At 53.0% G+C, this 24,843-nt stretch overlaps 1 protein-coding gene across 2 annotated transcripts in view; it reads left to right on the top strand.

Moving 5' to 3' along the window:
* The first annotated feature begins 673 nt into the window (after positions 1-673).
* Positions 674-24,843, top strand: part of CARS2 (cysteinyl-tRNA synthetase 2, mitochondrial) — a 36,802-nt gene continuing 12,632 nt past the window's right edge. Inside the window, exons 1-7 of one of the 2 annotated variants that reach the window (XM_082602567.1) lie at positions 674-1,041; positions 4,593-4,643; positions 7,840-7,957; positions 17,263-17,334; positions 17,433-17,538; positions 21,123-21,206; positions 23,275-23,404. In XM_082602567.1, the coding sequence (XP_082458693.1) occupies positions 7,904-7,957; positions 17,263-17,334; positions 17,433-17,538; positions 21,123-21,206; positions 23,275-23,404 (446 nt within the window). In that variant the 5' untranslated portion in view covers positions 674-1,041; positions 4,593-4,643; positions 7,840-7,903. Of the gene's footprint in view, positions 1,042-3,986; positions 4,257-4,592; positions 4,644-7,839; positions 7,958-17,262; positions 17,335-17,432; positions 17,539-21,122; positions 21,207-23,274; positions 23,405-24,843 lie in introns of those variants that run through there. The other variant, XM_082602566.1, reaches the window with a different exon arrangement.

Genomic DNA, 24,843 nt, shown 5'->3' with positions numbered 1-24,843 from the left:
AGAGAAGGCGGGGTGAGCACGGATACCTCCTCCCGGGCTCTTACTACTAGAAACCCGCGTCCTCCAGGGGGCGGAGGGACAGGGCTGGCCGAGCAGGCCGGAAGCGATGGCGCATGCGCACTGGTGCGGCCCAGGCAGCAGCCTGCCCGCGCGGGAGACCTACCATTCGGCAGTCGGACCACCACTCCCAGCAGCCTTGGCGGCTCTCGAGCTTGCGCAGTCCTCACCGCCCTCCCTTTGTGTTGTCGGCCGGAGCCCAGTGTTGAGCGGCTTGGGAACAAAGGGGTTCGAGAGGGGAGCAGTTCCCCACGCCGGGCCCCCGCAGAGAGCGGGCCACCCCGACTCCTTCCCGCCTGTGTCCTGGAATCCGTTCTTTAAGTCCGCGCCCCCATTTCGAAAGACCACCCAAAGCGGGGCGGGGCAGGCTTCCACTTGCCGGGGTCCTGGGGGTCTCTCCCTGTGCTGTCTCGGCCCCTCCCCTCCCCCCATGGCTCCTCTCCCCGCCCTAAACTCCTCGATTAGGACTTTCGGAAGAGCCCCGTTGCCTAGACGACGGGCCAGCGCTCAGGCCCGCCCCTTCCGGCCGAGGACCCGCCCACGGGCGTGGCCACGCTCTGGCTTTTGTCCTCTGGGCCCAGGCCGGCGCCACGGCTGGTGTTCCCGGCTTGGCGCGCTCGGCCGCTTCGGCTGTGCTCTGCTGTTTGGCCGTCTCGTCTTCCGAGGGGCGGGTGTCCTGTCGCGGTCTCTAACCCTGTCAGGTAGCTCGGCCGCAGCCTCCGGACGTCCCTACCAGCTCCGCGCCTGGGCGGCGCCGCGTCCTTCGGCTCGTGGATGGGGCGTTTCGGCCTCGCTCCCGGGTGTCCTGCTGCCCCGCGGACGCTCCACTTGGTCGGGGAAGGATGCTCTGAGGTTCGGCACGTTCTCGTTGGAGCTCCGAGTCTCCGGAGAAGCAGTGTTGTGACAACCACGACCGCCGGGAAGTTTTAAGTTACTCTTTGTAACCCAGTAGCATTGCAGACCAATCCAGTGTTTATAAAATAGGTAATTATCTGCAGCGGTGCTCATTCCCGCGATCTGCGGGGCGCAGACGACACTAAATGGAGCTGTTTGTCTTTCGAAATGAGTTGTTCACATTGGATCGTTGATGCGGTGATAAATGACGAATGATACTTACACTTTCAAGTAAACGGGTTTGATCTTTACTCTCAGCCCCCTTAACCCACCCTCACATCAGGAGAACGTTCACTTCGATATTCAGGATAATGGTGGTTATTTTACTTAGCGATTCGCATTTTTCCAGTTTTGGCCCAGCTTAAAGCAAATGATGAGTTAAGTTTCATTTACTGGCCACTAGCCTGCACAAAAGACTTTAATACTATGACGTTATGTGGAAACGGAGACATTATATGGGATAGAGAGTAAACGTTGAATAAGAAAAAAGCAGATAAGTAATTTTAAAGTACAGCTTCAAGAAAGAGATAGGTTCTTTTAATCCTTGCCTTCATCGGCTCTAAAATGAGTAGTGTTTATCTTGATTTAAGAATAAAGGTGAGAAACAATTTACCCCTTCCAATGATAAGCAAGCTGGAGGTTTTTTTGTTTGTTTTTTAATCACGATGTCATCCCAATAATGATTATTCATGTTTTCATGGACTTCACAGACACGTGAAACAAAAAAAAGTATTCATTCAACAAGAAATATTTAATGAACACCTAGCATGTGCTAGCTGCTGTTCTATGCAGTAGGGATGCAGTGGTGAAAAATGTCTGTATGACATTTAATTTACCCCTTGGGCTAAAAAGTCAGAAAATATTTGATTAGCTTTACAAAGTTCTTAAAGTGTATGCCAAAGATTTTACCGTTTTCTGGACAAGGTTAGAAGACCAACAGCTAAGGCATAACTGTGACCACGCATTTTAGATATGCCACTAAAGAAAAGTGTTTAATTTTGAGGATAGATTGAAGAATTTTGGTTGTTTCAATTTTGTTCTTTGGAGTGTGTTTCAAAAATAGTTATTAAATTCTCTTTTCTAAGGTTATATTTCTAGTTTAACTGGAGATGCTGAAACCTATGGGAGTAAAAGAGATGAACATACAATTCTTTATGTTTTGAGGTGCTTAAAATATAAATCCTAACACATTCATCTCAAACTTGAATTGCCCTAAACAATATGTGCTATCTTATCTACTCTAGTTTCGATTTACAAATTTTGCTTTGAAAGAAAATGTAATGCTGAGAACTACATTTTTTTTGCTGTTGTCATGAAGGACTAAGAAATGGCATTCGTGATACTTTGGAATCGTTCATTTTAATATACTTTGTTCTGACCTAGACTGGGAGGGGTCACCTCAACGCTCACGCACTCTTTTGGTGTATGTGCTAATATATCTTCCCAGTCACTTTTACTTTAATATTGAACCTGCAAGAGGAGTCATGCTTTTAAGCATCATTAAATAATGGGTATGTTTATCACTGTTTGAAGATTCCCAGAAGACTTAAGGTAGCATTGCTGCCTGCCAAGGGCTAAGCACCTTATGGGACCAATTTTCAGAGGACAAGATACCACTGTTAGTTTAAAAATCATGATGTCCTATGGCCAATTAAAACATGCCAGCTATCCAGATTCATGTGCGGGGTTTGGTGTTGTCTTACTAAATCTGTTTTCAAAACTTCTAGCTTTTTCCTTGAATTCCGCATATTCTCACAGATTGCAGTCAAGCCTTTTGTTCATTTTCTTATTTTACTGGCATATCTAATATCTGGGTCAGAGCTTTCTCTATCAGATGTTTTACTGCTCAAATGTTCTCCCACCTGCACAACAGGTGGATTTCATCAGAGATTGATTCTGCAGTCCTTTTCTGAATTTGTTTGTGGGTACAGTGAGAGTGTTCAAAAGAACTTGCAATCTAAAGTACTCAGGGATCGGGTAATGCAGCAGCAGAACTGTGAGTATTTGGGGAGTGTGTGCTTAGCACTGATGTGGAGGTCTCCTAATTCTGAACGACAGATTCTAACATTTTAGCGTCATGCCTTAGAACACAATTCACGTTAGACTACCGTTTAGCTGCAGAGCTGGACTCCAGGGATCTTGGGGAAAAGTTTAAGTGCTCTAGGAAGATAATTGTTTGTCTCTAGCTAAGCACTTGCCTTTCTATAGAACACCCAAAACAAGCCCAAGAAAGAACTGGGGAACTTATGTGCTGTTCTGAGGACTGCAAAAGCAAAGGGGATTTTTTTCTTTTTTCCTTTCCTTTCTTTTTCTCTTTCTTTCCTTTCCTTTCTTTTTTTCTTCCTTCCTTCCTTTCTCTCTCATTCTTTCATCCTTTCGTTCTCTTTCTTTTTTTGACACGGTTTTGAAAGATATCAATAGGGACACATTTGTCGAGATAATTTGAAAGTAACTTCGAGAGAATCCACCTTTAAAAAGTCCCGTTGAAACCGCAATTCAGAATGTTTTTGTTCTCAAGAGACGAGATGACATAACTTTTAATATTAAAATGAATCCCAGGCAGACATTTCCTACTACGCGTACTTGATGAATGGGTGGTGTCCTAGCTTCGTTCTTTCATGCGCAGAGTGTGTGCGCTGGGGTGCAGACGTGCTCTGTGTGCTGCGCTGGGGTGCAGACGTGCTCTGTGTGTGCTGAGTTGGGGTGCAAACGTGCTTCGCCAGTAGGCGAGGAGCCGGCAGCTGGTGCCCGCCCTGTGAACCGGACCCGGCCGCGCGTGGGCCCGTCCCCAGGCCCGGGTCGCATCGGTTCTGCTCAGTCCCGCGCCGAGAAGGGCGGAGCGCCTCGGCCCGCGCGCGGCCCGGGGCTGGGACACTACCCGAGCCTGCCGCTCCCCTCCCCCACCCCGAGGCACTGCCCCTCCCGCCGCAGCGGGCTCCGGACAGCCCGAGGGAGGCGGGGCGGCCTCTTCCCGACCGCCTCTTCCGGGATAGGCGGGGCGTGACAGGGCCTCTTCCGTGTGGGCGGGGCCTGGTGGCCCCTCCCGGAGTGGGTATGGCTGGCGAGTCTCTGCGCGCGGCTCGCGGAGCGGCCATGCTGCGGACGCGCAGGGTCCCCGTGGGTTCCTCACTTTTCCGGGCCGCGCTGGGCCTGGGGCCGGGGCCGCGGCCGGGGCGGGCGGCGTCGGGGGCGCGCGGGCAGGGCTGGCTGCAGCCTGCGGGCTACGACACGGGCGTCAAGGTGTACAACAGCCTCACTGGGAGGAAAGACCCCTTGATCGTGAGCGGCGCGGACACCGCCTCCTGGTAGCCCCCGGGGATTGGGGGGGCGGGGTGCTGCGGGAGATGGGGCGGGAAGGGCTGTGGACCCAGCGTATTCGGAGGCGGGGCCTCTGCTTGGAAAGCGGGATTGGGATCTCGGGTGGAAGCATTTAATTAGTGATAAAAGCATGTTTAAAGTCATAGTGATTCACAGGTTCGGCTGTGCATTTAGCGATTCAAGTGTAATACAGCCCCGGCTATGCATTCCCCCAAAGTGGTTACTTTTCAGAAAAGGCATGATTATATGATGATCATAACTGAGAGTGGGGTGTCGTTTCTTGCAAATATGTTTCACCTGGTGGATTTTAACTCTGTTCCTAGGTATAGCTGTGGACCAACTGTCTACGATCATGCACACCTGGGTCATGCTTGGTGAGTGTCCTGAGGTTGAATTTTCACACTTTAAGGGACCATTTATTTTGGAAAGAAAAAGCCTTTGCCTGTTTTTGCCATCCCTCAAGTGGCAACTTGAGAATGCTGAATAATTACTGTATTGCAGGCATCGTGGGAAGCATACATGTCACAGTCTCGCTTGGTCCCATTTCACAGGTGAGGAAGGTCAGGGAGGCAGTGAGGAGCAGTGAAGAAGGAGGACCTGTTTTGGAATCGTTGGGTAGTGAGATGAAGCCTTTCCAAGGGGCCTTGAATCAGCTGGTCAGGAGTTATTTCTGGCCCCCATCGCTTATTTCCCAGCTTTGGACAGGCCACTTTATTACTTTTTTTTAAAAAAAATATTTATTTATTTATTTTGGCTGCGGCGGATCTTAGTTGCGGCATGTGAGATCTTTTTTAGTTGCAACATGCCGACTTCTTCATTGCTGCATGCATGTGGGATCCAGTTCCCGGACCAGGGATCGAACCCGGGCCCCCTGCATTGAGAGTGCAGAGGCTTACCCACTGGACCACCAGGGAAGTCCCCCACTTTATTACTTTGAGTCCTGGTTTCTTCATCTTGGAGGTGGGGATAATAGTATCCATCTTTTTGAATCTTCACAATTTTATGAAATAACTCCCATAAAGTGCTGCTTAACCCAGTCCCTGAGGTGGGAAGTGTGGTGAAGGCTCACCAGTTCTTTTTTTTTTTTTGCCGTACGCGGCCTCTCACTGCTGTGGCCTCTCCTGTTGGAGAGCGCAGGCTCCTGACGCGCAGGCTCAGCAGCCATGGCTCGCGGGCCCAGCCGCTCCGCGGCATGTGGGATCTTCCCGGACTGGGGCACGAACCCGTGTCCCCTGCATCGGCAGGCGGACTCTCAACCACTGCGCCACCAGGGAAACCCTGATCTCTTTATTGGAGTATTAAATATGTTGGGGGAAATATTGAAAACAGTAGAGGTTATTGTATCTCCCACCCTGGAAAACCTCTCCACAAAGGCAAAAGAGAAAGAAAACAGTTTTACTATCGAATAAGAATTAAACCTTCGAATGGGACGCACAGGCAGCTCGCTGAAAGGATTGCAGAGCCGAAGGGACTTGCAGTCTTGTGTAAGCTGAGTGGGCCCAGCTCTCTGGTTCAGGCAGGTCTGCAGTGTGGATTCGGGCACCGGTTAGGCCCCTCCCATGGGGTAGTGAACATTCTTGGTAACTTCATTTCAAAGTGAAGGCTCCCAGGTCCTTGAAACTCTCCTGAGTTATGAAGCTGACGGAGGCTTGTTTAGCCATTAGAAGCATTTAGGTACATTTTAAAAGGGCTGAGGAAGAAATTCTGAAAGGAAGGGGGAGTTGGGCAGAGCCTCTCCCTTATCTCCAACTACAGCAGAATCAGGCCTTTCAGTTGTAATTTGGGTCTGTCCTTACAAATACGGAAAAGAGTACGGATCTTCAGTGTACGGCCAAGACAGTGTTCGTGGTTCTTAGGCTGAGAAACAGAACGTCATCAACACCCCAGAAGCCTCCTGTCCGACTCCCTCGCCCAGGCCCCCCTTGAGGATAACCACTCTGGGCATCTCGGCGGTGCATCATCAGGGAGAGTCCTCAATTAGGGGTGTCCCTGCGAGGTAGAACCCTAAATGCTACGAGATTTCTGAAGAGGTTGTTATCTTGGGGGCAGGGATGGTCAGGCACGGGCAGGCACGGTCCACTGCTCTTAAGTAAAGTTTAAAATCCCAAAGCCCAGGACCGTGTCCTTCCGCGGGTCTGTCCCTACTCACTCTCCAGGTTCCTGTCTCCACACTGTCCTCCCGGCTCGCCCCGCCAGCCTCTGTGCTAAAGAGACAGACACTTAACAGACACAGCTCTTGCTACGTGCCATTCTAAATGCTGTGCAAACCCCAGCCAGTGATATCCTCTGACCATACCAGGTGGTGGTGCTCTCATCCCCAGAGTGTAAATGGGGAGAGGTCCCCTGGCTGGGAAGTGCTGAGCTGAGGGGGAGGCGGGTGTCTGCCGAGTCCAGGTTCCCCGCTAGGGGTGTGGCCTCAGCCAGGAGAGCTGGTCCTGCACCTGGGCTTTCAAGGTACCCACGGTGCTTGTGGAGGCCCCGGGGAGCAGCCTCATGCAGGTATCAGGGACCCGCAGCCCCCGAGCTCCTCTGGGCTGCGCATGTGATTTGACTCTTTTTTCACTCTGTTTTAGGTTCCTGTTAGCTTTTTCTCTTAAATCTCATTTCTTGTAGAGTTTTCCTGCCTTGACAAAGAGGGGTACACTGATGATAATTATAGTAAGAATTAGTTGGAATTCCTCCTGCACAGGCACCAAGATTATGTACAGCAACCCTATGACATAGTGGAATTTTGCCCAGTTCATAAATAAGCAGTCTGAGGCTTCAAAAGGATATTTAACCTTTTAGCTCCTTGAGAAGGAGTTTTGGAGATGCTTGTCCCTAGAATTTGCCCTCAGCTCTGTTCGGGGCGGGTGGGTGTTGGGAGTTCAAGGGGTACAATAATAAGGCTCATTTTCAAGGGAAAATGATTTTATGAGCTCAAATTTAGGCCGTGTGGATAGCAGAGATGAGCATGAGATTAGCTGACCCTGAGTTTTAAGGTGGTTTTTATGGGAAACTGGTTTCTTGAGATTTTAAATGGATCTTAGATTTTAAACCCTTTTGCTTTCACAAGTCTGAATTACCCCTGTGCAGTCTGTCCATAAGCTGGTGTTTCTATATTCCACAGTTGTGTGCATGTTTCTTAGGAATGATCTTATCCAGCTTTGATGGGATTGTCCCTGTCTTGATTTGTCATTATTTGCTTCTGTCTCTTGTCACGGTGAAACATTAGTTATTCTAGAACACGAACAAGGATGGTAAAAGCTCTCAGTATCTTGACCATCTCCTGAACTTGCATCACGAGTGAATTTTTTGTACAGTTGAATAGATGTAAACTCAACGTCTGTAAAGTTAAACATGCTGCTGCGGTGTCCTGAAATTGGGGCAGCACCTTTGTCAGTGTCTCATGCAGACCCACATGGGCCAGTCAGTAAGAGGCTTTTCCTTTTCTCAGCTGTCCTTGGGGCTGTCCTTGATATCACCCGCTCACAGTCAACGTGCGGCATCACGTTAAATGTACTGCACGCTTTTGAAGATCACAGTGGTGACTTTCGGTTTTAAAGATACCCTAACGTTTTTTTCTTTCAGCTCATATGTTAGATTTGATATAATTCGAAGGATCCTTACCAGGGTTTTTGGGTGCAACATCATCATGGTGATGGGAATTACAGACGTGGATGATAAAATAATCAAAAGAGCCAATGAGGTAAGCGTGGATTATATTGATTAGTGCTTTGATTGATTAGTATTCTAACCCCTATTCGACAGTTCTTATTTGCACTTCACAAGACTTTTCAGGCCTTACTGTCCACACGTGGCCCCCACGAGGATACTCTGACAGGTTATCTTCCTGAATCGTCTCATTCCTTGGAGGCTTCCTGGCCTGAATGCAGGCCCTTCCCTGCCCCCTCAGCCTCCAGGGCAAATACCTTACTCCCTGTTTACAGAGGAAAGTCAAAAGGCCATTTTGGGGCTCGGGAAATTTAGCTCATAGGAGGTTTAATTTTCTCATTTGTTAAGTGAACAGGGTGCTTCTCTTATATCTCATTCAGCATTTAGAGGAAGTCTTGGGGGGAAATCCTAACATAGGGATTAACTAAAATAGTTATATTTTTATTTTTTATTTTTAAAAATTTTATTTATTTTTTTGGCCGTGGCACGTGGCTTCTGGGATCTTAGTTCCCCGACCAGGGATTGAGCCTGGACCCTCGGCGGTGAGAACAAAGAGTCCTAACCACTGGACCACCAGGGAAGTCCCTGTAGTTCTATTGTTATTTATTATTTATTTATTTATTTTGGCTGCACTGGGTCTCAGTTGCGGCATGCAGACTCTTAGTTGTGGCATGCATGCGGGATCTAGTTCCCTGACCAGGGATCGAACCTGGGCCCCCAGCATTGGGAGCACGGAATCCTAACCATGGGACTGCCAGGGAATTCCCTATAGTTTTATATATGTGTATATATATATATATATATATTTTTTTTTTTTAAATAAATTTATTTCTTGTTTTCTTTTTTCTTCCTTTTTTTTTTTTTTCTGCGGTACTCAGGCCTCTCACTGTTGTGGCCTCTCCTGTTGCGGAGCACAGGCTCCGGACGCGCAGGCTCAGCGGCCATGGCTCACGGGCCCAGCCGCTCCGCGGCATCTGGGATCTTCCCGGACCGGGGCACGAACCCGTGTCCCCTGCATCGGCAGGCGGACTCTCAACCACTGTGCCACCAGGGAAGCCCTATTTTTTTATTTTATTTTATTTATTCTTGGCTGTGTTGGGTCTTCGTTGCTGCACGCGAGCTTTCTTTAGTTGCGGCGAGTGGGGGCTACTCTTCGTTGCAGTGCGTGGGTTTCCCATCGCGGTGGATTCTCTTGTTGCGGAGCACGGGGTCTAGACATGCGGGCTCAGTAGTTGTGGCTCACGGGCTTAGTTGCTCCGTGGCATGTGGGATCTTCCTGGACCAGGGCTCGAACCCGTGTCCCCTGCATTGGCAGGTGGATTCTTAACCACTGTGCCACCAGGGAAACCCCCTATAGTTATATTTTTAAAAGTCTACTTTCAAAGGTTCACCTCTTCTGCTTTTTATGATTAGCAACTCTCTATAACAATTATGTATATCTATAACAGTTATCTCTAACGATCTGTAAAAAATTGTTAAATTATCTAATTTACAGAAAAACCTACATGGAGTGCCTTACATCCTGTAATTTTAAAAATGTATGAATATATGTATATATATAGTGTTTTTTTTAGAAAACGAGTTTATACTTTATATTGTTTCGTAACCTGCTTTTTCCACTCACTGCATTTTGAGTGTTTTTTCATGTTAAGTATTCTTAAACATTTTAAAATCATCTTACAACCTTCCGTCACACAGACATTGTACTTACTACCATGCTTATATTTGGACTCTTGCATTCCTCCCATATTCTGTTATTTTCTCTCAGATTTATTTCCTAGAAACCCCATCTCCCTATTTCCTACCGATTTGCCTTTTTAATAACTAGACAGCATTCCGCCGTTGGGGGCTACTCAAGAGATTCCTCTGGACCTCCCCATCTTTGACTGTTTTTATTGTTTCTAGATGTTAAAAATAGTGCTGCAGTGAGTTTCTTTTTCTCCCCCCCATTTTGTTTGCTTAAATATTTTTCCCACGGTGGAATTACTAGGTCAGATGATGAGCAGTTTATCTGATACGATTTGTCACCCTTCTTGGAGCTGGATCATTTCAGAGAGAGGTTACCAGCAGTACCGAAAATGGGCTCCAACTTTAAACGTATTTTGCGTCGCGTCCTCAGCACGGCAGGGTTTCCCATTTTTACTTAGTCTGGATAGTTCAGTCAGTGTGTCGTGTCCCCTGACAGTGGACTCGACTTCCGTTTCCAGGACTGTCCCTGAACTTCATTGACCATCCGGGTCCTGGCTCAGGCCTGGGACAGAGGCTTTATGTGGACAGAGGTGAGACCAACAGTTCCTGGCCTCCGGACCTTGTGTCCGGCGAGGCAGACGGACCCTCAGACGGATGCTCTGTGTGTGACTTAGTTTATTTTGTAAGCCCAGATTGGGGGTGGGGTGCAAAGAGGGTCACTGCGCCTTTCTGGAATTCAGAGATGACTTACTGGAGGAGTTTCGCCCACGCGGGATGTTAGGAAGGGACTGGCACGTGAAGAGCGAGACATTCTGGGTGGAGGGGAGAGCGTGTCCCGCATGGAAGCCAATCCTGCAGTATCCCTGGCACATGGGGCTGGCGGTGCCAGCTGGCGAAGCTGGAGAGGGAGGGGCATCCCGGCCTGGACGATGACCTGGGAGTTGGGCTTTGTTCCGTAGACCGTGGGACCTTCCAGCCTGGGACCAGGTCAGTGCAGTGGGAACGGCCCGCTCTGGGGCGGAGGGATGCGACCAGGGACAAGGGCCTCAGGGAAGGCTCGGTGGGCGCCCTGCACTGGGGGAGGGTGCGCGCTTCGTGAGTGGAGAGAGAGGGAGTTTGAGGTATCGGAGGAAACCCAAACCAGTAGGAAGCTCAGCTCAGGGCTGTGTTGAAATAAAAATACGCATGTGGTCTTTGTCGTGGTTCCTGGTCCACAGCTGGAGTGATAGTGTCTTCTCTGAGCTAATGGGATGACCAGTGGCTGGGCCCCTAGATGGTGTTGGGATGGGGGCTGGTGCCAGAAAGACCAGCCATGAGTCGAGCTGGAACTTTCACTCCCACCTGCATCCCTCCTGGGCAGTGGGGGAGAGGGGCTGGAGGTTGAGCTGATCGCCGATGGCCAGGGATTTAATCAACCTTCCCAAGGATGGGGCCTCCATAAGACGCCCCGACGACGGGGCTCTGGAGCTTCCCGGTTGCTGGACGTGGAGGTGCTGGGAGGTGGTGCCCGCCGGCCCTCTGAGGGCATGCACGCCCCCGCTCCCCAACCTCGTCCCGCGTGTCTTGTCCACGGGGCAGCTGCTGAGTTGTGTCCTTTATATAAACTGGTAATGGGAAGTGGAGTGCTCTCCTGAGTTCCGTGACTCATTTCATCAAACCCCCAAATTTCTAGTTGGTGGACAAAAGTGCTGGTGGCCTGAGGACCCCACTGCTGCAGGTGTCTGAAGTGGGGCAGTCCTGTGGGACTGAGCCGTTAACTTGCGGGGTCTATGCTGACCCCGGGAGCTGGTGTCAGAATAGAATTGACGGGGCTTCCCTGGTGGCGCGGTGGTTAAGAATCCGCCTGCCAATGCAGGGGACAGGGGTTCAAGCCCTGGTCCAGGAAGATCCCACATGCCGCGGAGCAGCTAAGCCCGTGCGCCACAACTACAGAGCCTGCGCTCTAGAGCCCGTGAGCCACAACTACTGAAGCCCACGTGCCACAACTACTGAAGCCCGTGCGCCAGAGCCTGTGCTCCGCAACAAGAGAAGCCACCGTGATGAGAAGCCCGCGCACCGCAACGAAGAGTAGCCTCCGCTCGCCGCAACTAGAGAAAGCCTGTGCGCAGCAAAAAAGACCCAATGCAGCCAAAAATCAATAACAATAAAATAAATAAATTTATTAAAAAAAACAAATAGGATTGACTTCCAGCTGGAGTCAGAGGGTCGGAGAAGTGGTTGGCATTGGAAAAGACACACCACGTTTGGTACCAGAAAGGAGCCACTGCAGGGCTGGAGGTGAAGATCAGGCGGTGCCAGCGCTGGCGGTTCCTCATCCCATCCCTGGTTCTCTCTGACGGTTTAGTTCGAGCCCTGGCCTGATTCTGTCTCTGCCTGGTCTCCAAATCCCCCGCCTGTGTCCGGTGTCCCTGCGGTCAGGTGTCCACCCTGGTCCACCACTGGAGCCTAGAGGCGAGGTCACGAGGAGCTGCCCCTTCGTGGGGACCTGTGAGGGAGGGGGAGACGGGGGCGGGAAGTGGGCGGGCGGCTTGGGGCCGCAGGGGCGGGGCCTCTGCCCCCGACAGGGCCCGTGCGCAGCTGTCGCTGTCCCTCTGCCCTGGCGCCGGAGCCGTTTGCCCAGGGCCGTCTGACTTCAGTTTGTGCTCAGCCACTTGCTGGGGTGGTTTTGAGCAAACACGATACAGGAAGGAGTGTCCTGTCGTCCACGGTGAGGACAGACCAAGGGGAAGGCGGGGGGCAGGCATGCGGCGTCCCTCTGGAATCTGCTGGGATCCAGGCGGGAGCGAACAGGGTCCGGGACGCGTGGTGGGAAGGTCCGTCCCGCGGCGCGGAGCAGGGTGGACGCTGGAGCCCCGCCTCGCTGGCCGGGGGTAGGACGGAAAGGACAGAAGCCTGTGACCTGGCGTGGCAGCTGGGCGAGTAGCCCGCAGGAAGCCCGCGGCAGGGCCGGCGTCTGGAAGTGCAGGCTGTTCAGGAAGGAAGGCGCCCCGGTCGGCGTTTCACCTGTCCTCACGCCCAGCCGGGACGAGAGGCCGCGCAGCCGTGTCCCCGCTCTGGGCGCTTTGGGGTTGGCTGTGAGTCTTCGGAGTCGGAGGTGGAGCTGCCCAGCCGTGGCGGGGGCTTGGCGGGGTGGGCGCCGGAGGGGAAAGACGGGGTGCGCGGGGGGGTTAGGGGAGTGTCAGCCGCGGGGTGAAGGCCGGGAGCCTGGGGAGGGAGGGGCTGGGCGTCCGCAAGCGCAGGAGGAGTGGGGCTTCAGAGGGGCCCCGCGGGAGGCGTCGCTTGCTACTTTATAAAGGGCTGGCACGACTTAGGACGTGAGAGTCGGTAGGATTGGTTAAAGATCCTCAGCGTAGAGAGTGTTTTAATTTTTGACACCTGAGCCTTTCAGTACTTATTACAGAGCAGGATGCTAACCTGGCATCAAAGGGTCTCTTCTGTCCTCAAAATAGTCTTACTTCAAGATGATAAACCATTCATCTGAAACACAGAGTTACGAAGAGACCTGTTTGTTTCTTGGGATCCAGCAGAGAGGCTGTTCTTTTGACTGAAGGCAACGTCTTTGACGGTGGCCATACCCTTCATGTCATCGCTCCAGCACTTGCTCTTAAAATATTTTAACTTATGGGCCTCCCTGGTGGCGCAGTGGTTGAGAGTCCGCCTGCCGATGCAGGGGATACGGGTTCGTGCCCCGGTCCGGGAAGATCCCACATGCCGCGGAGCGGCTGGGCCCGTGAGCCATGGCCGCTGAGCCTGTGCGTCCGGAGCCTGTGCTCCGCAACGGGAGAGGCCACAACAGTGAGAGGCCCGCGTACAGCAAAAAAAAAAAAAAAAAAAAAATATTTTAACTTATAATATTTCACTTTTCTGAATCACTTCCTTGACTTTAATTTTTGGCACAGTTTTATAGTTCATCAGGGATAAAAACCGCAGGAGGATTTCTGGGGTAAGGATGAAAAGAAACGAGGTATATTCGCATGGTCGCATTTTGTGTTAAGAAAAACGATGACGGGACTTCCCTGGTGGCGCAGTGGTTGAGAGTCCGCCTGCCGATTCAGGGGACACGGGTTCGTGCCCCGGTCCGGGAAGATCCCACATGCCGCGGAGCAGCTGGGCCCGTGAGCCATGGCCGCTGAGCCTGCGCGTCCGGAGCCTGTGCTCCGCAACGGGAGAGGCCACAGCAGTGAGAGGCCCGCGTACCGCAAAAAAAAAAAAAAAACAAAAAACGATGATAAATGTCTCAGCGACTCCAGCCGAGTTACCCTCTCTGTGCTTTGGAACCCTGGTCCGCGGGCCCTTCCCTCCGGGAGGAAGGCTGGACGCGCAGCTGAGGGCGAGGGCTCGACCGGCCGCGGGGTCCCCTGCCGGGGAGAGCTCAGCTGAGGTGAGCCGGCCGGGGTCTGAGATAACAGGGACCAGGACCCGGTGTCAGCAGCGCCTCCTGTAGGTTGTTCCGTGGAGAGAGCAGCGCGAGCCCCTTGTGGGTGGGTGCAGCTGCCTAGAGCGAAAATGTTAGTTCTGGAATATGATTCCCTCTCCCCCAGGCCAGCAACGGCTCGTGCCCACTTCCAGTTCACTGTCACCTGTGAGCGCTCGCAGCCGTCCTCACCACACGTGGAGCAGGACGTGCCTGTTTGCGCAGAGGTGTCCCCGACGCGCCGTGTGTCCGTATTATCGGAGCTGGACACGCTGATCCTAGAGCTCCCACGAAAGGGCAGGAAGCAAGAGTAGCCAGGACGAGGGAGGGAGGAGCCCTACAAGATGCTAAAAGTTAAAAACCTATAGCAAGTGGTTGTTGTGTTTGTTTTTAATATAGTCTTTCCCCTTTTTTTTTTTTTTTTTTTTTGCGGTACGCGGGCCTCTCACTGTTGTGGCCTCTCCCCTTGCGGAGCACAGGCTCCAGACGCGCAGGCTCAGCGGCCACGGCTCACGGGCCCAGCCGCTCCGCGGCATATGGGATCCTCCCAGACCGGGGCACGAACCCGTATCCCCTGCATCGGCAGGCGGACTCTCAACCACTGCGCCACCAGGGAGGCCCCGTCTTTCCCCTTGTTTAGCACAGCTTTGCTGAGGTGGGACAGACCTGGGGGACGCTGCACGTAGTACACACAGCGTGTGCAGCCCGATAAACCCCCCCACACCTGTGACCGTCACCACCCTTCCCGCCAGAAACCCCGTCCTCCAGCCTCCCTGCGCCCTACCCTGAAGCACCCCCGTCCACATCCTGCGTCTCTGGAGGCTGTAGAGATTAAACATTAATTTACAGTTGCACGAAGAGACAGACGATGGAACACACTAGAAAGTCCAGAAATAGACACAGTAAATCATGGAAATTTATTTTACGATAAAGATGGCATTTCAGATCATTGGGGAACAGATGAATTACTCAGTAAAAAGTGTTGACAGTTGGGTAACCATCTGGGGAAGAAAATAAACCAAAGTTGGATATATGCCTCACAACCAAATCTGAAGCAGATCGGATTTCACATAAGAGAAGTGGAACCACAAATTACTGGAATAAACCTTGGGACACTTTTTATAGCCTCGTGTTGGGGAAGGCTTTCCTAAGTTTGTTTCCAAACCCAGAAAAGATGGAGAAATGTAAAAGATTGCTAAATATAAAAATGAAATTTTCTACCTGCCATAAAATAGCCATAAGGTTGAAAGACTGTGAAAAAAATGGAAATTCACACTGGGGATAAGAGGGTGATTTCTTTAAAAAATACTTCCTACATATCAATAAGAAAAGACCTAAAAGACCTACAACTCTGTAGAAAAAAGGTTAATTTCAGATGGTTTAGTGCAGATGGTCCCTAACCACGTGAGATGTTCAAGCTCCCTTAAAATATGAGAAATGCAGCTTAAAGATGCAACGAGATCGTGCTTTTCAGTATCGCATTGACGCGGTCTAGCCGTCCCCCAGCACTGTGCCCGAGCCTGCCGGGTCACGTTCAAGCTCCTCCGGAGGCGCTGCCAGCAGCCTGCCAAGGGTGTGCGTGTGTCCTCGGCCAGGGCGTCACGTGCGGGTCTGTAGCTTAGGCTGCGCACTCGCGTGGGTGTCACGGCCGGAGATGGCGAGAATGCGGACCGGGTGGTGCGAGGTTCACGCCCGGCTGGGAGACGGACGCGGACACAGGCCTGCGTGGGAAGGTGGCGCTCGGCTCACCGCGTGCCCGGGTCCCGGATACCGTGTGGCGTCGGCCGAGGAGACCAGGCGCAGGCGCGTGTGGGGCTCTTGAGAGGAGGTAAAAGCATGCAGCTGACCACGCTTGTGCTCCGGGGATGACTCTGACGGCGTTTGCCTTGTGGGAGGGGGGCCGGGCTTGGGCACATTGACCTTGCTCGCGTTCTCCGAGAGAGAATTGCCGCGCAGGAGACTGAAACCAGGTAAATACTGATCAGATAGATGCTGATCTTTGGGTCCCACATTGCGTTTTATTTGAAACTTATGAAACGGCACAATGACACCGAGTCTTTAGGCGTTACTGTTCGGTTGGCCTTTTGTCCTCTGGAGAGATGTGCGGTAGCAGATGGCTTGTTTAGGAGGTCTGCGCTGCCACAAGGCCACGCTCAGGAGAAGGCCCAGTGGGTCTGGGTGCCCTGTCTGCGCGGGAGTGATGTGAACAAGAGTCCTGTGTCCGCAGAGCTGTCTCACCCGCGTGCACGGGAATCCCCGGAGCCGTCCACGGGGTGACTCAGTGGGGCTCTCCACCTTGCAAAGAAAGCGGAGGCAGAGAGGTCTGTTGTCTTGCCCCAGACCACGCAGCGAAAAAGACACTTTGTGCACCAGGTTTATTTCTTCAGTAAACGTTCCTGGCCTCGGTTTCCAGGACGATTCCCTTTTCGGGCCCTGGGCTGGGACGAAGGTGGCCTCAGGGTGACGGGGCTCGGGGTGGCCTTCCACTTGAGGAAGTTTCCTTGTCCTCCGGAGCGGGAGTGTCTTCCCCCTGACGCAGTTTCACGGGGTGGGGTGAGGGGAGCGGACGCAGGTGCCCGCGGAGTTGAGAGCTCACGGTCGCGGACCCACATAGGCTTTCAGGACGTCAGGGTCGTGCCCTGTGCTGGGAGTGTTCCGCTGCTGAAAAGCAAGAAGCGCTCTAGGAAGGACTGTCGTGTGTGCCGGGCCCCCCTCCCCGCCGAATCCAGAGCCCCTGCGTTCAGAACTCAGCGTCCTTCTCTGGGGGTCCTGCTTGCCCCCAGACGTCCAGCCCTGGCCCCTCCAGACTGAACGCCCGTCACAGTCCCCATTGACTGGGGCTGTTTCTGAGACATTTCCTCACACATGTACTTGTGACTTGTTTTCTCTTGCCCCCTGAGAGAGAAAGGGATAAAAGTCGGGAACTCAAGTGGTTGTGTGTTGGACGGGGTGGCCCGGCTTGCCCTGGTCCTAGAAGAGCAGGGGCTACTTTGGAGGTCTTTGGGTTTTGTTTTGAATTATATCACGGAAATCATGGCACTGTTTATTCCCTTTTCTCTGACCAGAAAACAGGTCAGTAAACCTTTTTGACCAGCTAAGGGGCTAGGATGATCAAATGCCCCTTTGTGAGCAGGACCGCGTGGAGGCCACGCCGTGCGGCCCAGGAGGGATGGCCGTGCCTCTGGGGTTCCGTCGTGAGCCCCCCAGACTCGCATGCTCTCTTCATCTTCTTACAGATGAACGTGTCGCCCGCTTCCCTGGCCAATCTTTATGAAGAAGACTTTAAACAAGACATGGCAGCCTTGAAGGTAGGTGGGTGATGAGTAGCTTGGACGGTGGAGTCGGTGGGGCCGCCCCCCTCCGCGTGGAGCTGGGGAAACCGCGTCTCTCCTCTGCTTTCTTACAGGTTCTCCCACCCACCGTGTACCTGAGGGTAACTGAAAACATTCCTCAGATAATTGCTTTTATCGAGAGAATAATTGCCAACGGGCACGCTTACTCCACCCCGAAAGGTAGCGGTTATGTTACTAACCTGCTCTCTGGGTGAGACCCCGTGGGATTCTGACGGGCGGGCTGCATGTTTGGGTGGCTCGGATGGGCTGAACGTCTTACTGTCTTTCTTGGTAGGATTCTTACGGCAAAAATGTGAGATTTTCTATGTTTGTGTCTCTTTGTGAAACTGCTGAATCAGTTCTCTTTCAAAATACCTCGCACCGTCAGAGGCGAGATGAGCATCGTAGAGTCGATCTCGACGAGGCAGACGTGGCCGGGTGCTAACGGCCCCGGGGTCCGGGTGGGAGTACAGTCTTCACTGGAGCCTTTTTTCAACTTGGTTTATAACTTTTCATAACACAGCGGGGGACAGTGGCGGTCGCTCTGAAGACCCACTCCCTTGTTAAGGGCTCTCCTCCCTCTCTGCGTAGGGGAGGGTTGTTTTCGCTGGGCCAATGGCAGAAACGGCACATCTCCCGACACTGCCACTCCCATCTGTGAATGAAGGGCCTCGCCCTACGCAACCCCAGCGTCATCACCAGCCCCAGGCGCTGGACCGAGCCCTCCCGCATCCCGTGGCCTCTGCACCGGACTGTGTCCCCTCTTCCGTCTAAGACACACCCACAGTGTTCCCTCCACGAAGCTGAAGACACTGGCTGGGTCCCTTGTACAGGACACCCCGTCTTCGGGTGCTTTGCCTGATCCTCTTGGAGACAAAACCTGAATATAGCAAATACGTGAAGGAAAAACCGCAAGTCCTCGTGTGCACAGGCTGCACGCGGTTCCAGGCAGGGTCCCCGCGCCTCTCAAGCTCTCGGGCAGGACCACGAAGGAAAGGTACTCCCTGTCCGGTCATCCCCTTAAACCGCATCTAGGGTCACACTTCTTCATTTGTCTTTTACTTGCTACGAGCATGGCAGCACCTGCAGAGCCCCAACCCGGGCTGGGCGCTCTGGGCGTTATTCACAGGGTCAGAGGCTTTTCTGGTCCAAGAACCGACAAGTTGTGCAAATAAGGCAGCATGGGATGGGCTGCCCAGTGGGACGCTGCAGATGTCAGAGCTGAGGAAGTTCACCATCAGCCCCGGGGGTGGAGGAAGCTTGCTGGGAGGGAGGAGGCTTTGGCCAGGGCTTTGGGGATGGGCAGGATTCGGAAGGCACGGCTGGGGAGAAGCTGGTGCAGCTGCAGAAAGGCAGGATCCCAGAGGCAGCAAAACGCCAGGGTGCAGCCTTGTCCTGGGGCCCCAGACAAGAGCAGCAGCTCCTAAACCACAAAGCACCCCAAGACGGGCATTCTGTACGACAGGGGACCCGGTCAGTGTCTTTAGCTGTGGAGGGAACACAGTGGGTGTGTCTTAGAAGAGGGGACACAGCCCCGTGCAGAGACCACGGGAGGCTCGGTGCAGCGCCTGGGGCCGGTGATGACGCTGGGGTTGCGTAGGGTGAGGCTCTTTATGCACAGCTGCACGTCTGCTCCAGAAGATACAGGAGGCGTCTCCCCACGGTTCTGGAACCAGAGGGGGAGGAGTGACCAGACCTGAGACTTGTGTCCTGAGGCACCAGGGGTTCACCCAGGCGCGGCACAGGATAAATGCTGCACGTCGTCCTGTTTTGTTTTGGTTTTTTAATTTATTTATTTTTATTTTTGGCCGCGTTGGGTCTTCGTTGCAGTGCATGGGCTTCTCATCGTGGTGGCTTCTCTTGTTGCAGAGCACGGGCTCTAGGCGCACGGGCTTCAGTAGTTGTGGCTCACGGGCTCAGTAGTTGTGGCACACGGGTTCAGTAGTTGTGGCTTGAGGGCTCTAGAGCGCAGGCTCAGTAGTTGTGGTGCATGGGCTTAGTTGCTCCGCGGCATGTGGGATCTTCCCGGACCAGGGCTCGAACCCGTGTTCCCTGCGTTGGCAGGCGGACTCTTAACCACTGCACCACCAGGGAAGCCCTGGTTGTACATTTTTAATAATGGTGACACAAGCATAATTCATGTAAAATAAATGTATTAATTTGAACTCCAGTAATTTGGACTTTGTGGCAGTTCCACAAAAGCTTGACTCTAATTTGAGCTTTGAACTATTTGTGAAGAAAAAATTTGTTCAGCAAATGGGTGAAGTAAGCCCAGGTTCGGGAAAACATGTCCTCTATCAAGGGAGCAGTTTCTCCCTCTGTCAAAGCATTTTCAAAGTGCTGTCCACATTCTGACTTAGTAGAAAGCAGTTCCACAGTATTTGTTTCGCTGCTGTACCCCGGCACATAGGTCGGGCTCAGTAATAAACTGCGTGTGGAGGAGGGACCCCGTGGGGGACTGGCAGAGCCAAGTCACCGGGGGCCGTTTCCCCACTGTTCTGCCGATTGCCCCCCTGCGGCGCTGGCGCCTGCCCTGTCCCCGCCAGCTGGGCTGGAGAGTGACCGGGGACATGGGTCTCTGACAGTCAAAGCTCCCTGGATCTTGTGTTTGTTTTGGCCGCTCCGTGAGGCAGGCGGGATCTTAGTTCCCGGCCAGGGATCGAACCTGGGCCCCCTGCAGTGCAAGCGCAGAGTCTTAACCACTGGACTGCCAGGGAAGTCCCATAAAAGCTTCCTGGATCTTTTTTTTTTTTTTTTTTGCTGTACGCGGGCCTCTCACTGTTGTGGCCTCTCCCGTTGCGGAGCACAGGCTCCGGACGCACAGGCTTAGCAGCCATGGCTCACGGGCCCAGCCGCTCCGCGGCACATGGGATCCTCCCAGACCGGGGCACGAACCCGTATCCCCTGCATCGGCAGGCGGACTCTCAACCACTGCGCCACCAGGGAGGCCCGCTTCCTGGATCTTAAAGCAACCTGTCTTCAAGGCCACTGTCCTTAAGAAGGATAGTGCAGATACAGATTAGTAACTGTGTCAGTACAAAGAATGCGAAGATTAAAAACCAGAAGTTTGCAAAGGTTAAAAATCGCACCCGACCTTGGGCCCTTGCGCTGATCGCGGCGCGCAGGTGGCCGGTCAGGAGTGCGACCCAGTGGCCGCGGCGTCGGCCTTCCTGGGCGCCGGCTCCTTCGGGGCAGGACTCTCCCCGCCAGGGCTGGGGCCCGGCCCCCGCCCTCCCTGCTCCACCTCTTCCTGAGTGGGGGGGAGCCGGGCTCCCGGGCTCTGCAGGGTCCCCGTGGGAGGGTCGCCTGGCACCCCCAGCACGTTTGCACCTCGGTGAAAGGACCCCACGGCGGGGGGGATGCTTTCGTGTGAGGTGCCTGTTCTGAGTGGCAGGCTCTGGTCTTAGGGTATCCGGGTTAAAAACGGCTTGCTTTATTGATGGGTCTGTAACCCAGGGCCCAGAGCTGAAGGCAGGCCAGTGATACTTCCCTTTTTTCTTGTTAAAAAGAACTGGCTCAACATTTTACAGAGAACTTACATTTGTGTTTTCCCTTCCACAACCGGACGTTCATGATATGTGCAAACACATGTTTTTACAATACAGTGTTGTTGTTAATTCTGGTTTAAACATACGGTGAAAGGTGCCACCTGAAGGCTGATGCCGTATCCTGGGTTCAGGTTCTGATTGTCATTAGCTGTGGGGCGTGTGTAGATGCGGGTGCTGACGACAGAAACGAGCTTCACGGTCACCTTTATGCAACAGGCAATGTCTACTTCGACCTGCAGTCAAGAGGAGACAGATACGGCAAGCTGGTCGGCGTGGCCCCTGCCCCTGTGGGAGAGACAGGTGGGTCCAGCCTCTCCCTCCCGTGGGGTTCTTGGGACAAAGCCCAGACCCTCCCTGCTCTCTCAGACGTGATGTTGCCGGACATTGATCACGCCCGAGTTTTCAATTTAGTTGGGTTTTTTTGGAACAGAGAGACCACGCGGAGTAGGACGTGACACGCGGCCTCCCGTTCCTCCCTGGGGTGCTCTGCACATGCACATGCCGTCTGTGGTGTCACGTCTTAACGCTCTTGTCCAACTGGCTGCTGTCACGTGTTAAATCCCTGTAGGTATTTTATCGTACATAAATTCCCACGTAAACTTCCCCGTGTAGTTAAGGTCCCATACGTATTTTAGCGTGTATGACATTCCCGCTGTATTTGAATCTATTCTGTACCCTCTTCTGCAAAGTCATTTTTGTGGAGAAGAAATAATAAGTATATAGAACTACATGAAAAGTAATTGGGAGATTGGGATTGATGTAAACATAATTTTAAAGAATACTATTGAGGTTTAACAAAACCAAACAAAAAATGAGCAAAAACCCAGAAGACAAGTTGTCTGAGTCGTCTCTGTTTTTAGGCGTAATCCTCCTGCCCTATGAACCGTGTCGTTTCAGTCTAATTACAACGGGTGTGTTGAGTTGACTCCCCAGAACAGTTCTTCTTACTTGTGCTCAGTCGCTGTTGTCCTGCTCCCGTCCTGGACCATCCACGCCTGCGAGGTGTGGCCCCGGCCTTAGGGAAGCCGAGGAGGAACTTCTGATACCTACACATTCTAGCACAGCAACACTTAAAAAAAAAACTGACTTTACTTTTTCGAGCAGTTTTAGGTTCACAGCAGAATTGCGTGGCAGGTCCAGAGAGTTCCGTACGCCCGCTGCCCCGCTGTACACGGCCCCTTCATATCAGCATCCCCACCAGAGGGGGACGTGTTAGAACTGGTGGACCTGCACTGACACGCCAGCCTCACCCCGAGTCCATAGTCTACATCAGGGTTACTCTCGGTGTCTCTCTGGGTTTAGACGGATGCGTAATGACAGGTATCCGTCATTATAGTACCACGCAGAGAGTTTCTCAGCCCTGAAGATCCTCCATGCTCTGCCTGTTCATCCCCTCCCGCCCCAGCCTCTGTCAGCCACTGATCTCTTTACTGTCCCCATTGTTTTGCCTTTTCCAGAATGTCATAGAGTGGGAATCATACAGTCTAGCCTTTTCAGACTGGCTTCTTTCACTTAGTAATACACATGTAAGATTTCTCCGTTTTTTTGTTTTTTTTAAAGATTTTTTTTTGATGTGGACCACTTCTAAAGTCTTTAATGAATTTCTTACAATATTGCTTCTGTTTTATGTTTTGGTTTTTTGGCTGCGAGGCAGGTGGGATCTTAGCTCCCCAACCAGGGATCGAACCTGCACCCCCTGCACTGGAAGGCGAAGTCTTAACCACTGGACCGCCAGGGAAGTCCCCCTCCATGTTTTCTCATGGCTCGAAAGCTCACTTCTTATCAGCATTGAATAACACTCCATTGTCTGGATGGACCACAGTTTGTTTATCCATCACCCACTGCAGGGCATCTTGGTGGCCTCCCAGTTCTGGAACATAAAGAGCGCCGCGTACCGGCTTGTCCTGTGACCCTGAGCCCTCCTCTTCTGAGTTTTCTTGCTTTCTGAATGTGATTGATACAATACTCCGGTATTTTCCTTTTTGCTCTGTGTGATTATCATCTGTCTTTGAAAACAGTGACTCTGAAACTCAGCCACTGACAGAGACGGAATGAGGGAGAACGAGAGCCCGTGTGGAGCAGGCCCCTCAGAGCAGCTTCACTGCACGTACTTGAAACCCCGCACGCAGTGCTCACATTACTGAAACGGGCCGCACCGCTGGGGGACCGCGTGCTTCTGTCACGTTCTAGATAAAATATCTGGTAGCTGTCTAGCTTTCACGTGGCAAAGAGAAAAACACACGCGTGAGAAATGTGAGGTTACTCCTCAGAGGAACGGAATCGGGGACGTGCGTCCTGCCTGTGTGGCGGTGACTGTGTTGGTTCGTTCTGGATTCCCTCCCGCTGATTAACCGTCTGTCACTGGCAGGTCACTCTGACAAGCGGCATGCCAGCGACTTTGCACTGTGGAAGGCAGCGAAGCCCCAGGAGCCGTCCTGGGCCTCGCCCTGGGGAGACGGGAGGCCTGGCTGGCATATCGAGTGTTCCACCATCGCCAGGTAAGGTTTTCCCGGAGTCGTCTGCGCTGTGATGTGCACGCTCGGCCAGCAGAGGGTGCAGGTGGGGCGGGCTTGGTCCTAATGCCGGCATCGCAGGTGGTTTGGAAAGGAAGCTTAGCACCCGGGTGGGACCGGCCGTGGGAAGGGAATGAGCAAAGCCAGAGCACGTTTATCTCCCCAGCATCAGCGCTTGTTCTCTTTCGTAGAAGAGCCCGCTTTGCAGTTAGTTCTTGATTGCCCGTCACACGCAGGCCAGCTCCGGGGGTGCCTGCATCTCTTCCGCGGTAGGTTCAGGAAGGCGGCCGGGGACCTGGGCAAGGGGCTGGACCCCCATCCTCGGCCCCAGAGCTGGTCCTGGACCAGGCGCCTCGAGCGTGACCCCCAGCGTCCCCTTCCGTCTGCCATTTCTGCTGGCTCGGTCTCGGGCGGCACCATGCCCAGGACGTTTCTGTCTTGGGAACCCCTGTAAACACAGCGCTTCTCTGGTCCCCATTCTCCTCCAGGGACCCTCTTAAAATTTTGTCTCTTCTCTCACTGTCCACGCATCCCCGCTGTTGTCCGACGGGCGTCCCCACCCACTCTGGCCTCTGGAGGTCACGGTGACCATCAGCCCGGTCTGTGACGGGCCGCTGACACCCCTGCTCGCTCCCTGGCTTCTGTGGAACAACGTTCTTCTGGTTTTGGCGTCTCTGCTGGGGCCTCATCCACCTTCTTTTTGTGGACCTGCCCTGTGGACCGTCCCTCCGGCATCTGCGCTCCCTTGGCTCTGCCCGTGTGTGTGTGTGTGTGTGTGTGTGTGTGTGCAGGTCTGTGTGCGTGTGTGCTCGCGGGTACTGAAGGCCGCATCCCGGCTGGGCTCTCCACTTCCAGCCTGTCCCGGGGGTTCCCACCATGGTTCCCTGAGCCCTGCACGTTAACTCATGGATTTTGATACATTTGATGTGTTGCAGATATTTATTATAATCAGTTTTTTTTAATTAATTTATTTTTGGCTGCATTGGGCCTTTCTTGCTGCATGTGGGCTTTCTCTAGTTGCAGCGAGCAGGGGCTACTCATTGCGGTGGCTTCTCTTGTTGCGGAGCACAGGGTCTAGACGTGCGGGCTCAGTAGTTGTGGCTCACGGGCTTAGTTGCTCCGCGGCATGTGGGATCCTCCTGACCAGGGCTCGAACCCGTGTCCCCTGCATTGGCAGGCGGACTCTTAACCACTGCGCCACCAGGGAAGCCCCTGTAATCAGGTTTTAAAATTAGAAACAAAGTATGATTAAGGTGAACATTTCAAGCTACTAGCCACACCCCAGATTTTAAGACCAGCAAACCCAGTCGTCCTCCTCCCGGCTGCTGTATGTGGCAGCTTCCTGGCTGGGCATGAACGCCATCTAAGAGCAGGCTGCCCCGGGCCTCGACCTCACGCTGGTTTCGTCTCTAGCGAAGGCTCAC

The sequence above is a fragment of the Mesoplodon mirus genome, assembly GCF_964341445.2.
Source record: "Mesoplodon mirus genome assembly, chromosome: 17".
Taxonomy (NCBI): domain Eukaryota; kingdom Metazoa; phylum Chordata; class Mammalia; order Artiodactyla; family Ziphiidae; genus Mesoplodon; species Mesoplodon mirus.
The sequence above is the reverse complement of the archived record's forward strand: the minus strand, read 5'-3'. Positions and strand labels throughout refer to the sequence as shown.